This window comes from Oncorhynchus kisutch, linkage group LG25 (genome assembly GCF_002021735.2).
Source record: "Oncorhynchus kisutch isolate 150728-3 linkage group LG25, Okis_V2, whole genome shotgun sequence".
Lineage (NCBI taxonomy): Eukaryota > Metazoa > Chordata > Actinopteri > Salmoniformes > Salmonidae > Oncorhynchus > Oncorhynchus kisutch.
In genome coordinates, this window is record NC_034198.2 from 26,657,965 (window position 1) to 26,673,689 (window position 15,725).

Sequence of the window (15,725 nt, forward strand, 5' to 3'; positions counted from 1 at the left end):
AAAACATTCTTTGGCTCACTCCCTTTCTGCCAGCTCAGCAACCGCAGAGACCCACACCTCTGAATCTCCTGCCTCCACTTTCCTCACTGATATTTCTGTCAGCAGAACATGCTGGAACTGAAAATGAATCCAATGTTTAAATACCAGTGAAATATCATCCAGATCTGGCACAATGATATTAGCAAACTTGGCCCAACCCGGACTCTTTTGTTTGATGCTGTACTAGTGTTTGTGTTCAGGGAGGAGATTATAGTGACAACAGTCAACTCTCTCCGCAAAGAGCAACTCTTCATTACAATCACTTAGTTAAAGGCATAGAGACTGAGCCACCACAACCCTCATATTCATTGGGTCATGATGAGGTTTTAATTTAAAACCACGAGGTGATCCAGCTTGGCTCGCTACACTGAGGGAGCGCTCTTTGTCTCTGCAGTGTCAGAGTTATGCCTTCCGGATAAATTGGAGATGTGATATGTCTCATCTGGGCTGGTGTTAGATCTGGATCTGGCAGTAATACCATCACCTCAGTGTCTGTCTGTCTCCATCTAATCATATTACGCTTGCTGCCCTGTTATTTGGAATGTCTGTCTGGTCATTTGGAATGCTGTCTGGTCGTTGCCCTGCCTGGTGTGCCCTGTGATGTTAGTCTGGCAGTGCTAGTGGTAGCCTATTACAGGAGCTTGTCAAGAATCCCATTGCCGGACCCCATAGCAATTTTCTTTGAGGTTTCACCTCAGGTCTTTTAGTGCAAAGTTCAATAGTCTGATTTAATTTGTCAGCTCAGTTATCTTCCATCAATGATCTGACTGCCCCCTTTGAAACACATAGGACTTGTCTTCTACTGCCATGCAATTGAATCAATAGGTTTAACTTCCTAGCATCAATAACATGAGTAGTTAACAGTAGGTATAATGAGCCTGAGCCTCGGCCATTAATAATATAGTGATATACAGTGGGTTTTCAAGCTCAGTGACCTGCACTCTGACCAGTGGTTGCATAACTCTTTCAATGCACCGACATTAGATATTTACAGTACATTGACACAGTATATCCATGACAGACCAGGAGCAGCCTCAGAGGGAAATATCTTTCCATCCCCTTTGATACCAGTAATCCATGAAGTTGAACCTTCTCCGATAGGCTTTTAGTCCATACTCGGAAATAAGTCGGCCCTGTAGATGACTGGTAGCCTAATGGTGTTCTTATATGGTTATGATTCAGTGCATCCAGTAATACTGAAGTTATCATACTCTTTATCTAATTATAATTACAGTGGGGCAAAAAACTATTTAGTCAGCCACCAATTGTGCAAGTTCTCCCACTTAAAAAGATGAGAGGCCTGTAATTTTCATCATAGGTACACTTCAACTATGACAGACAAAATTAGGAAAAATAATCCAGAAAATCACATTGTAGGATTTTTAATGAATTTATTTGCAAATTATGGTGGAAAATAAGTATTTGGTCACATACAAACAAGCAAAATTTCTGGCTCTCACAGACCTGTAACTTCTTCTTTTAAGAGGCTCCTCTGTCCTCCACTCGTTACCTGTATTAATGGCACCTGTTTGAACTTGTTATCAGTATAAAAGACACCTGTCCAAAACCTCAAACAGTCACACTCCAAACTCCACTATGGCCAAGACCAAATAGCTGTCAAAGAACACCAGAAACAAAATTGTAGACCTGCACCAGGCTGGGAAGACTGAATCTGCAATAGGTAAGCAGCTTGATTTGAAGAAATCAACTGTGGGAGCAATTATTAGGAAATGGAAGACATACAAGACCACTGATAATCTCCCTCGATCTGGGGCTCCACGCAAGATCTCACCCGTGGGGTCAAAATGATCACAAGAACGGTGAGCAAAAATCCCAGAACCACACGGGGGGACCTAGTGAATGACCTGCAGAGAGCTGGGACCAAAGTAACAAAGCCTACCATCAGTAACACACTACGCCACCAGGGACTCAAATCCTGCAGTGCCAGACGTGTCCCCCTGCTTAAGCCAGTACATGTCCAGGCCCGTCTGAAGTTTGCTAGAGAGCATTTGGATGATCCAGAAGACGATTGGGAGAATTTCATATGGTCAGATGAAACCAAAATAGAACTTTTTGGTAAAAACTCAACGCGTCGTGTGTGGAGCATGGGGGTGGAAACATCATGCTTTGGGGCTGTTTTTCTGCAAAGGGACCAGGACGTCTAATCCGTGTAAAGGAAAGAATGAATGGGGCCATGTATCGTGAGATTTTGAGTGAAAACCTCCTTCCATCAGCAAGGACATTGAAGATGAAACGTGGCTGGGTCTTTCAGCATGACAATGATCCCAAACGCACCGCCCGGGCAACGAAGGAGTGGCTTCGTAAGAAGCATTTCAAGGTCCTGGAGTGGCCTAGCCAGTCTCCAGATCTCAACCCCATAGAAAATCTTTGGAGGGAGTTGAAAGTCCGTGTTGCCCAGCAACAGCCCCAAAACATCACTGCTCTACAGGAGATCTGCATGGAGGAATGGGCCAAAATACAAGCAACAGTGCGTGAAAACCTAGTGAAGACTTACAGAAAACATTTGACCTCTGTCATTGCCAACAAAGGGTATACAACAAAGTATTGAGAAACTTTTGTTATTGACCAAATACTTATTTTCCACCATAATTTGCAAATAAATTCATTAAAAATCCTATAATGTGATTTTCTGGATTTTTTTCTTCTAATTTTGTCTGTCATAGTTTGTGTACCTATGACAAATTACAGGCCTCTCATCTTTTTAAGTGGGAGAACTTGCACAATTGGTGGCTGACTAAATACCTTTTTGCCCCACTGTATATAGTTTATGCTGAAGTTGTCATTTGATGTTCAGTATGTTGATTTAAGGAAAAGGTTGTGTTTATTTTAGATATGGCATGCTAATTTCCTTTACACGTGGCAGGATACCTATTGTGATTATTTGTATTAATGTGTATTGGACTGTTGAGGAGGGCTTGCAAGTAAGCATTTCACTGTACTGTTTACACCCTGTATCCTGTGCATGTGACCAATAAACTTTGATTTGATGTTCAGCTCAGCATGACGCATGATTTTGATACTGTAGAAAGAAGACTTCTCCTTATTAAACAGAACAAACCTGTCTAGTTAAGAACACTTGCTCCCTGTAGCCACTTGGAAATGGAATTCCAGTTGGGTAAAAAGGGCAAAGCTTGTTTTGCTTTCCTTCAAAGGAAATGTATCTTCCTTCCTGCAATGTTCTCGAAAAGGAAAGCTTTTCCGTTTCTTTGATTTTCTGCATCAGCCAAATCATTTTGAGTGCAAGCAGCAACAAGAATTCTCCCAAAACATCTGATATAAAATGCCACTAATAAATAGGTGTTGTGGATTTGTGGCCTTGATTTCAGACAGATTAATATGAGATTAAATGTCTCTTTTTGTAGGCTGTTGTGATTTTATAATGTTTCAGGGGACAGGCTGGGAATTTAACATGGTTGATGTGAAAGTATCGTTCTTATTTTTGCATCAGATTTGTTTGTGCTTTGTTTGCTCTTGTTTTGTTTAATGTGGACATGTTAGCTGTAATCTCTTGTTGGAAAGCTCCACAGGTAATATTGTCAGATCCCTCAATCCAACCTTCTCCATCCTAAATATGAAAGCTTTGCCCCTCAGTGTTTGTATTTTCTCTCGGTAGCTTAATCATATGTTCGCCTTTGCAGAGAAAGATGCCTTCTCCCTCTTCAGCTGGCACTGGAGTCCAAGAACATGAAACTGGCCCAGACTGCCCTCACAGGAATGCAGGTACAGTCCAGCAGCTATACATGCAGCAACAATGTACTGTACAAAACAGCAGATGTGGTTGAACCAGGTACAGGAAAAGGTCATTGCTAGCCATGCATTTGTGAAACTACAGTACATTCTGAGAGGAAATGTAGGTTCATTACAAGCATTACTGCTACAAACCCAACCTATTACCCTTCAGTGAAGCCTAATTTGCATTATTATTATTTTTGTTGCGAATTCTGATATTTTACACACAGTATACATTTTCTGATTGTGTATTGTCCAACTCTCTCCCTGTTTTTTTTTTTTCTTCTGTCTCCTCCATTTGGTGCCATTCTCCATCTCTACTCCTCCTCCTCGTTTGACTGCAGAAGATCCTGTGTGAGGACAGGTTTGTGGCTGTGGAGGCGGAGGCTCTGGAGAGCCAGCTGTTGAGTCAGATGCTGGATGCAGTGAGGGTGACCCCCATGCTCCACGAGGACCTGCAGGTCGAGGTCATGAAGGTCAGTCCTCTCTGCACACTGGGATTATTAAAGCGATCAGATGACTTAGTCTCTGTTATAGCTGGTCTAACCATTGATTAAAGGAGTATACTTTACAATCCAATGAAGAATTTGACTTTTTCCCCTCTGATGCCGATGTGTGAAGACTGCTGGTGTATTTTACTGTATTGCACAAAGGGTCCCCAGGTAGTAAAATGAAGCCGGGACCATCCCCTGGCTTGTTGCCAGTCAGTTGTACTCATGGATACAGTACGTGCGGTCTCAGTTTGCCACAAATCACTCTACAGTTATTATGCTCCACCATACGCTTCTCTCTGCATCATATAGTACTGGGCACAGAGCCACCTCAGAATGGGGCATCCAGTAAATCATGTCACACAGCAAGACGTAACTGAATGGACTTCAACATGTTCAATTGGGGGGCATTTTTGAACTGATGCAAACACTTGCTGGTGTAGTAAATCTGGCCAAAGTTGTTCAAAATGAGAGAACAGTGAAAGGTTGTCTTTGCCATGTGCACACCAATTCACAGTACTGTATTGATTACTTGTGGTTTACTTTTGTGGCTCTCATGATCATGCCACTTGTTGTACTTTTTTAAAACTAGATTATTTTACTGCCTACTTTACTATTAGCTGTATGTGGGCTGCACCTCATGTCTCTAGTGTCCACAGAGTTATTACTATAAGATCAGTGTAGTGTTCATTCTGCCTGTAAGAGTGCTCTGAGTAACCATGGGTAACCATGTCATTTGTCTTCTGCTCCACACTTACCTGATACCCTATTGTTCCTTCATACCAGATATGGCAATGCAAAAACAGGACTTTTGTCAAAAAAGACAGTAAATATATACTTCTAGCTAAATGTATTTTAAACTCTGCTATGCTGAGTAGTTGAAGTGATGCTGTCTGTTTTGACAGCAATGCCACAGTACTTTTCTCCACAGTCACACAAGGCATTGTGTTTGTTCTATACAGAGTTTATGTTCCCTGATGGAGAGGATTATCTCTGAGAGCCTCGTCTTTATGCAGCTGCCCCCAATCTTCTTTCCCTGTTCAGTTCGATGGGTGTTTTACAAGCCTTTGTCTCCTTGCCCTACAGGTCCTTCTCTGCATCACGTACTCCTCCACCTTCGAGATCAATGGAGACTCCATCCTGAGGATTGCTGAGGTAAGCCTAGCCTGACGGAGGTATCACTGATATGCAAAGGGAGGACAGGGAGCCAGTGTCAACCTGCTGGATGTTGCAGTCTATTTTAGATCTGGATAGTATTGGTTCTCTTTCAAATACTTTAGCTGCACCTCATTGAGCTTACCTACAGCAATGGAATAGTCCTAAAAGTGCAACCCCCACCCCCCCTGACACTCCAGACAAGCTCAGTCAAATACTTACAGTAATTTGATAGAAACCCAATAGTGTTTGGACCCAGGTCTGGTCTGTATCTGTTCAGCCTTGCGCCAGGCTGCTGATTAATGCTGACTATTGACATAATGTGTCACAAAACACCACCTCAGTAGCATCAACTCCCTGCTACTGCCAGCAACAGCCTAACGAGGACCATCCATCACAAAGGTGAATTTCTGTGTTGCTGCTATGCGTCCAACATTTATGGTAGTCACAGTCATTGTAATCTAATGCATTACGAGTGAGTGGGAACATGAAGTGCTTGTTGTCATTCAACGAAAGACTACTAGTTTTCAAGCAATTATTTTCACTTGAGAAATACTGCACAAAACATCTTAGCTAGATATAAAGACTAAGACCTCCTCTGGGAAAAAAACACATTCATTAAGCATTTCTTGATTTATCTTATTAATTCCGACTATTTTGAGGAAGTGTTTCTGACTATGTTGGCTCGAGAGGGACAAACACCAGTGAAATGTAAGCTTTTTCTCTAGTTTTTCAAGTGAGGGTCTTTCAGGGAGTATGAGAGCCCAGACGGTCGCTTCGCCTAGCCAAGTTCTGCTAGCAGCAAACCGACTCTATGTATGCGGCCGCGTTAACGCTGCTCTTGTACTGTTAACAGCAGCTCATAAATAACTGGACCTAATGCAGTCCTGGATGTAATATATGCTCCTGCTCTGTCGATCTGGCACCGGGAACAGAAGGTGTAAAATCCTGTTTACCCTGAGGGATTTCATTTGAATAGAGATTACCCTCTTCATCCTTGCATGTTAAGATGCATATACAGTGCCTTGCGAAAGTATTCGGCCCCCTTGAACTTTGCGACCTTTTGCCACATTTCAGGCTTCAAACATAAAGATATAAAACTGTATTTTTTTGTGAAGAATCAACAACAAGTGGGACACAATCATGAAGTGGAACGACATTTATTGGATATTTCAAACCTTTTTAACAAATCAAAAACTGAAAAATTGGGCGTGCAAAATTATTCAGCCCCTTTACTTTCAGTGCAGCAAACTCTCTCCAGAAGTTCAGTGAGGATCTCTGAATGATCCAATGTTGACCTAAATGACTAATGATGATAAATACAATCCACCTGTGTGTAATCAAGTCTCCGTATAAATACACCTGCACTGTGATAGTCTCAGAGGTCCGTTAAAAGCGCAGAGAGCATCATGAAGAACAAGGAACACACCAGGCAGGTCCGAGATACTGTTGAGAAGAAGTTTGAAGCCGGATTTGGATACAAAAAGATTTCCCAAGCTTTAAACATCCCAATGAGCACTGTGCAAGCGATAATATTGAAATGGAAGGAGTATCAGACCACTGCAAATCTACCAAGACCTGGCCGTCCCTCTAAACTTTCAGCTCATACAAGGAGAAGACTGATCAGAGATGCAGCCAAGAGGCCCATGATCACTCTGGATGAACTGCAGAGATCTACAGCTGAGGTGGGAGACTCTGTCCATAGGACATCAATCAGTTGTATATTGCACAAATCTGGCCTTTTATGGAAGAGTGGCAAGAAGAAAGCCATTTCTTAAAGATATCCATAAAAAGTGTTGTTTAAAGTTTACCACAAGCCACCTGGGAGACACACCAAACATGTGGAAGAAGGTGCTCTGGTCAGATGAAACCAAAATTGAACTTTTTGGCAACAATGCAAAACGTTATGTTTGGCGTAAAAGCAACACAGCTCATCACCCTGAACACACTATCCCCACTGTCAAACATGGTGGTGGCAGCATCATGGTTTGGGCCTGCTTTTCTTCAGCAGGGACAGGTAAGATGGTTAAAATTGATGGGAAGATGGATGGAGCCAAATACAGGACCGTTCTGGAAGAAAACCTGATGGAGTCTGCAAAAGACCTGAGACTGGGACGGAGATTTGTCTTCCAACAAGACAATGATCCAAAACATAAAGCAAAATCTACAATGGAATGGTTAAAAAATAAACCTATCCAGGTGTTAGAATGGCCAAGTCAAAGTCCAGACCTGAATATAATCGAGAATCTGTGGAAAGAACTGAAAACTGCTGTTCACAAATGCTCTCCATCCAACCTCACTGAGCTTGAGCTGTTTTGCAAGGAGGAATGGGAAAAAATGTCAGTCTCTCGATGTGCAAAACTGATAGAGACATACCCCAAGCGACTTACAGCTGTAATCGCAGCAAAAGGTGGCGTACAGAGTATTAACTTAACTTAAATGTCGTTCCACTTCATGATTGTGTCCCACTTGTTGTTGATTCTTCACAAAAAAATACAGTTTTATATCTTTATGTTTGAAGCCTGAAATGTGGCAAAAGGTCGCAAAGTTCAAGGGGGCCGAATACTTTCGCAAGGCACTGTAACTGATACATCCCATTCTTTCCTAACACATTAATGTCTACAGCTTTACAGGTAAAAACTAACTTATCATTATTATTTTGGGATACATTTTAATTACGTGTTCTGTGGGTGAATACTATTTCTCATCCATCTCTTTGCTGACGTGTCACAGAGATGGTCCATGCCCTGCTCTTCCTCATCCCTGGTACAGACACAGACAGGCAGAGACACAGAGGACCTTGACTGTCCCTAACTAATTCCTCTGTAACCTTAACAAACCAAGTCAAACAAGGTGCTCTTTCCTCCTCTAATCTCGTTGGCATGGAAACACAACATTAAAGGCCACTGATGTCTGAAGTGGTCTTTCCACTACGTCAGCACCAGGCAGGAGGGAGAAATAGCGAGAGTTGTCTTTTTTTTAATGCATTTTAAAAATATTTTTTTTAGGGGATAGATCAGCTTGAATATTGTAGCTCCATCAAACCCACAAAACACCAGCCTCAACGTCAACAGTGAAGAGGCGACTCCGGGATGCTGGCCTTCTAGGCCACTGTCTGTGTTCTTTTGCCCATCTTAATCTTTTCTTTTTATTGGCCAGTCTGAGATATGGCTATTTTTTGCAACTCTGCCTAGAAGGCCAACATCCCGGAGTCGCCACTGAGACTGGTGTTTTGCTGGTACTATTTAATGAAGCTGCCATTTGAGGACTTGTGAGGCATCTCTTTCTCAAACTAAACACTCTAATGTACTTGTCCTCTTGATCAGTTGTGCACCGGGGCCTCCCACTCTTTCTATTCTGGTTAGAGACAGTTTGCGCTGTTCTTTGAAGGGAGTAGCACACAGCGTTATACGAGACCTTCAGTGTCTTGGCAATTTCTCGCATGGAATAGCCTTCATTTCTCAGAACAAGAATAGACTGATGAGTTTCAGAAGAAAGATCTTTGTTTCTGGCCATTTTGAGCCTGTAATCAAACCCAGGAGTGCTGATGCTCCAGATACTCAACTAGTCTAAAGAAGACCCGTTTTATAGCTTCTTTAATCAGGACAACAGTTTTCAGCTGTGCTAACATAATTGCAAAAGGGTTTTCTAATGATTCATTAGACTTTTTAAAATGACAAACTTGGATTAGCTAACACAACGTGCCATTGGAACATAGGAGTGATGGTTGCTGATAATGGGCCTATGTAATGTAGATATTCCATAAAAAAAACAGACGTTTCCAGCTACAATAGTCATTTACAACATTAACAATGTCTATACTGTATTTCTGATCAACTTGATGTTATTTTAATGAACAACAAATGTGCTTTTCTTTCAAAAACAAGGATATATATATATATATATATACTGCTCAAAAAAATTAAGGGAACACAACACAATGTAACTCTAAGTCAATCACACTTCTGTGAAATCAAACTGTCCACTTAGGAAGCAACACTGATTGACAATATATTTCACATGCTGTTGTGCAAATGGAATAGACAACAGGTGGAAATTATAGGCAATTAGCAAGACACCCCCAATAAAGGAGTGGTTCTGCAGGTTGTGACCACAGACCACTTCTCAGTTCCTATGCTTCCTGGCTGATGTTTTGGTCACTTTTGAAAGCTGGCGGTGCTTTCACTCTAGTGGTAGCATGAGACGGAGTCTACAACCCACACAAGTGGCTCAGGTAGTGCAGCTCATCCAGGATGGCACATCAATGTGAGCTGTGGCAAGAAGGTTTGCTGTGTCTGTCAGCGTAGTGTCCAGAGCATGGAGGCGCTACCAGGAGACAGGCCAGTATATCAGGAGACGTGGAGGAGGCCGTAGGAGGGCAACAACCCAGCAGCAGGACCGCTACCTCCGCCTTTGTGCAAGGAGGAGCAGGAGGAGCACTGCCAGAGCCCTGCAAAATGACCTCCAGCAGGCCATAAATGTGCATGTGTCTGCTCAAACGGTCAGAAACAGACTCCATGAGGGTGGTATGAGGGCCCGACGTCCACCGATGGGGGTTGTGCTTACAGCCCAACACCGTGCAGGACGTTTGGCATTTGCCAGAGAACACCAAGATTGGTAAATTTGCCACTGGCGCCCTGTGCTCTTCACAGATGAAAGCAGGTTCACACTGAGCACATGTGACAGACGTGACAGAGTCTGGAGACGCCGTCGAGAGAACGTTCTGCTGCCTGCAACATCCTCCAGCATGACCGATTTGGCGGTGGGTCAGTCATGATGTGGGGTGCCATTTCTTTGGGGGGCCGCACAGCCCTCCATGTGCTCGCCAGAGGTAGCCTGACTGCCATTAGGTACCGAGATGAGATCCTCAGACCCCTTGTGGGACCATATGCTGGTGCGGTTGGCCCTGGGTTCCTCCTAATGCAAGACGATGCTGGACCTCATGTGGCTGGAGTGTGTAGCAGCAGTTCCTGCAAGAGGAAGACATTGATGCTATGGACTGGCCCGCCCGTTCCCCAGACCTGAATCCAATTGAGCACCATCCACCAACGCCACAGACTGTTCAGGAGTTGGCGGATGCTTTAGTCCAGGTCTGGGAGGAGATCCCTCGGGAGACCATCCGCCACCTCATCAAGAGCATGCCCAGGTGTTTTATGGAGGTCATACAGGCACGTGGAGGCCACACACACTAATGAGCCTCATTTTTTACTTGTTTTAAGGACATTACATCAAAGTTGGATCAGCCTGCAGTGTGGTTTTCCACTTTAATTTTGAGTGTGACTCCAAATCCAGACCTCCATGGGTTGATACATTTGATTTCCACTGATAATTTTTGTGTGATTTTGTTGTCAGCACATTCAACTATGTAAAGAAAAAAGTATTTAATAAGAATATTTCATTCATTCAGATCTAGGATGTGTTATTTTAGTGTTCCCTTTATTGTTTTGAGCAGTATATATATATATATATATATACATATAGTCGTGGCCAAAAGTTTTGTGAATTACACAAATATTAATTTTCACAAAGTATGCTGCCTCAGATGGCAATTTGCATATACTCCAGAATGTTATGAAGTCCCTCTTTGCTGTGCAAATGAACTGAATCCCCCCCCCCAAAAAAAATGTCTACTGCATTTCAGTCCTGCCACAAAAGGACCAGCTGACATCATGTCAGTGATTCTCTCATTAATACAGGTGTGAGTGTTGACGAGGACAAGGCTGGAGATCACTCTGTCATGCTGATTGAGTTTGAATAACAGACTGGAAGCTTCAAAAGGAGGGTGGTGCTTGGAATCATTGTTCTTCCTCTGTCAATCATGGTTACCTGCAAGGAAACACGTGCCGTCATCATTGCTTTGCACAAAAAGGGCTTCACAGGCAAGGATATTGCTGCCAGTAAGATTGCACCTAAATCAACCATTTATCGGATCATCAAGAACTTCAAGGAGAGCGGTTCAATTGTTGTGAAGAAGGCTTCAGGGTGCTCAAAGTCCAGCAAGCACCAGGACTGTCTCCTAAAGTTGATTTCAGCTGCGGGATCGGGGCACCACCAGTACAGAGCTTGCTCAGGAATGGCAGCAGGCAGGCGTGAGTGCATCTGTACGCACAGTGAGGCGAAGACTTTTGGAGGATGGCCTGGTGTCAAGAAGGGCAGCAACGAAGCCACTTCTCTCCAGGAAAAACATCAGGGACAGACTGATATTCTGCAAAAAAGTACAGGGATTGGACCGCTGAGGACTGGGGTAAAGTCATTTTCTCTGAATCCCCCTTTCCGATTGTTTGGGGCATCCGGACAAAAAGCTTGTCCGGAGGAGACAAGGTGAGCACTACCATCAGTCCTGTGTCATGCCAACAGTAAAGGATCCTGAGACCATTCATGTGTGGGGTTTCTTCTCAACCAAGGGAGTGGGCTCACTCACAATTTTGCCTAAGAACACAGCCATGAATAAAGAAGGCTACCAACACATCCTCCCAGAGCAACTTCTCCCAACCATCCAGGAACAGTTTGGTGACAAACAATGCCTTTTTCCAGCATGATGGAGCACTGCAAATATTGACTCTTTGCATCAACATCATGTATTTGTCAATAAAAGACTTTGACACTTATGAAATGCTTGTAATTATACTTCAGTATTCCATAGTAACATCTGACAAAACTATCTAAAGACACTGAAGCAGCAGATTTTGAAAATTAATATGTGTCATTCTCAACTTTTAGCCACGACTGTATATTAGTTTTTTAAATATTCCATCATTAATAATTAATATGCTTAATAATGGCGACAGTTCTTGCAAAGGATTGTTACATATCACCAGGATTGCTATTTGCATTACATTTTTTTAGAAAACAATTATTGTGACTCATTCTATATTGTACCTAACATCCTTACCCCCTAGCAAAAATATGTTGTCATTTATCAGATCTACTGGTCTGGGGTCAGGTTGACCAGGATTCAAAGAGTGACGCATGTTCAATGTATTTCTAATTCACAGAACTAACAGATGCATATCTGTGGGATCATCACTTTCCTTAGTGTCAACACACTCCTTGAGATGTGACCTTGACTATGACTATACTTCATGATGCAGTACCCCCACGAAAAACGTTTATTTTTTGAGAACAACAGAGTTGATATTTGGAATCAGATTTAAGGAACTGAAGTTGCCTTCTGACCTTTTGACCTTAGTCCCTGGGGCCCCGCTGAACTCGTCTGGTCACTTCATTTATATAGACATTGGTCTAGGGGGTCATCTCATAATTCGACTGACCTAGCTATTAAAGTCTTATTTTAGTCATATAGTTGATTCATACCATGAATCACTGCTCAGGATGGATTATAAATGCACAAGGATTACTCTTGGTTAACAGAACAGAAACATGAGTAATAGCAGTTGCCTTTCACATTTGAATCTGCATGTTAATTACCAGAGCGACTGGGAGTCTTTATTTTAGATTGGATCCAGCAGATAAGGTGTGAACGATGAGACAGAACACGTTTCCACTCTGTTCTATCTCACCTGCCGGATAACCACTCTGAATGGTGACACCTGCTTTTATTGTACTAGAGAGGGTTAAGAGTGTTCCAGTCATGCTTCATTTGCCTTGCCTCTAGCTGTGTGTCATCTAGTGATGGGGGAAACATTTCTACAGTTACATATTTGGATATTATTTTTGACGATATATCGTATTGACTATCGCAATATTATTTTTGCGCTTGTTAGCTGTACCTGCACCAAAACTCCAGTATTTCTCCTTCATAGTTTGTTCTCCATCTTCTTTTTAAATAGGGAGCCAATTTGTTTTCAGGTCTTTTAATTCCACGACTGATTAAAACATTGTTCTCCTGGCTCTCTCTTGTCCCTCTGCAGCAGACATATGGTGAGCAACATGTTTGGAACATCAAATCTCTATACATACAGTATAGAATTGTGAGAATCACAATACATATCATATTGGCACCAAAGTATTGTGATAACATCGTATCTTAAGGTCCCTGGCAATTCCCAGCCCTTGTGTCATCCTCCGTATGCCACAGAGACCAGCTTTCAGAGGCGGTCATAATTCAATTAGCCACTGGGATGTCATGTAGATTTCTATACTCATTTATGTAGAGTGGGAAGAAATGAAAAGTGTGAAGTGACGGAAAGCAGTTATGTGTCCTATACTGTCTCCTTAGGGCTTGGCATCTCACTTGCTTTAATTCAATTCGGCTATCGCACAGTGTTGCTTTAAAGATTATATGTTCATTCGTTCCTGATGTCAGACTTTCTTCAGTCCAGCAAGCTTTTTCTTGAGAGGTTTTACCTTCATTTATAGTCGTTGGGTGTAACGGTAAGCTCCCTGCTATGTTGTAATGTGTGTGTGTGTGTGTGTGTGTGTGTGTCCTGTTTTCCAGGTGTGTATCGAGACGTACATGTCCAGCTGTCACCAGCGCAGCATCAACACGGCCGTGAGGGCCACCCTCAGCCAGATCCTGGGGGACCTCGCCCTGCAGCTCAGACACAGACAGGTCAGCCACCCCAGGCACCTTTGACCTCTCACATTATCACCCACTCAGACTAGAAGCAACTTGAATGAATATAGGTTGGGTGGGGAGGGGAGTGGTTCTAGAGTGAGGCACATCTTCATTTCACACTTGAGAGCTCATACGAGAGCTTGTAATCACCTCATTAAATAGCTACATAAAATACAGCACTGTGTTCTATACATTTTGGTAGACTGTTGTACTGCTGTGATTATAAGAATCACTAATAAGATCACAAATTCTTTGAATATGCATGGGAATGTATTGCATGCATAATCATAGATGAAGTGAAGCCACCATACAGTGTCTGAAATTCTATACTATTGTCTTGTGGGTCTCTGCAGGGAGTGGATGGCGAAGACCCACCAGTGCCCGCACACCAGCGCAGAGGTACTTTATAGCCCTGTTATATAGCAAAAGCCTTCACTGCCCTTCGCATGCCAGGTGAAATATACCTCCACAGAGACTATAATGTCCCTTTTTATGAAGCCGTGAATACAGGTTGTTTAGACATCACACGTCTTTTACTGCAAGGCTGGGTGATTCATACCTCGAGTCCACGTCTAAAAGTGTGTGAGATGAGACTATTATGAGGGGTTGGTGCAGTGTGTCTTGTGGTTCAACTGTTCTGTCAGACCTGGGTCAAATGCATTTGTCAAACAGAGCTGTGTTTCATTTAGTTTGCCCTGGACAATGCACCCAATGGCATAGTCCCAAAAGGTCAAACTCCAAACTTGGAATCACTATAAAGGGAATTCTTAAACAAATTGAATAAAAGCCGAAAACACATCTCTTACTTGCACCATACTGTACAGCAGGGCTCTCCAACTCTGTTCCTGGAGAGCTATCCCCCTGTAGGTTTTTGCTCTAACCCTAGTTGGAACTAACCTGATTCAGCTTATCAACTAGATAATTATTCGAATCCGGTGGGCTAGATGAGGGTTGGAGTGAAAATCTAGAGGACGGTAGCTCTCCAATGTTCCCAAAAGTTAAAACGCCAAGCTTGGAATCGCATGTATGTATTGAACATAGTTAGGCTATATATAAGGTATGTTATCAGTTGCGTTTGTTCTCCTGAGTGTGGTGTCTCTAATGGTTGTTGGCCTGTATGTTTTTAGATGTGTCTCCCACTGCACAGTCCCTGTGTGAGGACGTTGTGACTGTGATAACCGTCTTCTGCGAGAAGCTAGAGGGGGTTGACCAGTAAGAATGATTCTTTATGCAGAGTTTATAGCCCTGAACTGTATGTTTCTCTCTCATCCGGAGAACACATCATTCCTCCCACCTTGTCTACCCTGCTGGCTGTTTTAAAGGTCACCTCTACAAAGCATGATTCAGTTTTACAGCAATGTTTTATAGAGATGTTTCTTGCTTGGCTTTTATAAAGGTGAGACACCTGAGGCTGCATCCCAAATGCCATTCCATTCATAGTGCAATATTGACCAGAACCCATAGGGAATAGGGTGCCATTTGGGATAAAAGCCTGACACTCTGACTAATGGTCTGTTTGTTTTCACAGTGAGAACCAGCTGCTCCAGCTGCTCTACCTAGAGTGCATCTTGTCCATGCTCAGCAGCTGTCCTCCCACCATGCACCTGAACAGAGGCTTCACAGACCTGATCTGGTAAGGCCTGGCTGTGGCTAACACATACAGTATATTGACAGTCACGCTTCCCTGTCTGAATACCTGCCTCCTTTTCAGTCTGATTTCTTATCTCGAGGGGACCCTATATACGGTCTTCATAATACATACATGCCACATT

At 42.9% G+C, this 15,725-nt stretch overlaps 1 protein-coding gene across 7 annotated transcripts in view; it reads left to right on the forward strand.

Moving 5' to 3' along the window:
• Positions 1–15,725, forward strand: part of arfgef3 (ARFGEF family member 3) — a 49,591-nt gene that overhangs the window by 2,284 nt on the left and 31,582 nt on the right. For 6 of the 7 annotated variants that reach the window (XM_031804915.1, XM_031804919.1, XM_031804917.1 and 3 more), the window contains exons 3-9: positions 3,699–3,780; positions 4,134–4,265; positions 5,367–5,435; positions 13,834–13,947; positions 14,307–14,352; positions 15,081–15,165; positions 15,482–15,586. In XM_031804915.1, coding sequence (XP_031660775.1) covers positions 3,699–3,780; positions 4,134–4,265; positions 5,367–5,435; positions 13,834–13,947; positions 14,307–14,352; positions 15,081–15,165; positions 15,482–15,586 — 633 coding nt within the window. The remainder of the gene's footprint in view (positions 1–3,698; positions 3,781–4,133; positions 4,266–5,366; positions 5,436–13,833; positions 13,948–14,306; positions 14,353–15,080; positions 15,166–15,481; positions 15,587–15,725) is intronic. The other variant, XM_031804916.1, reaches the window with a different exon arrangement.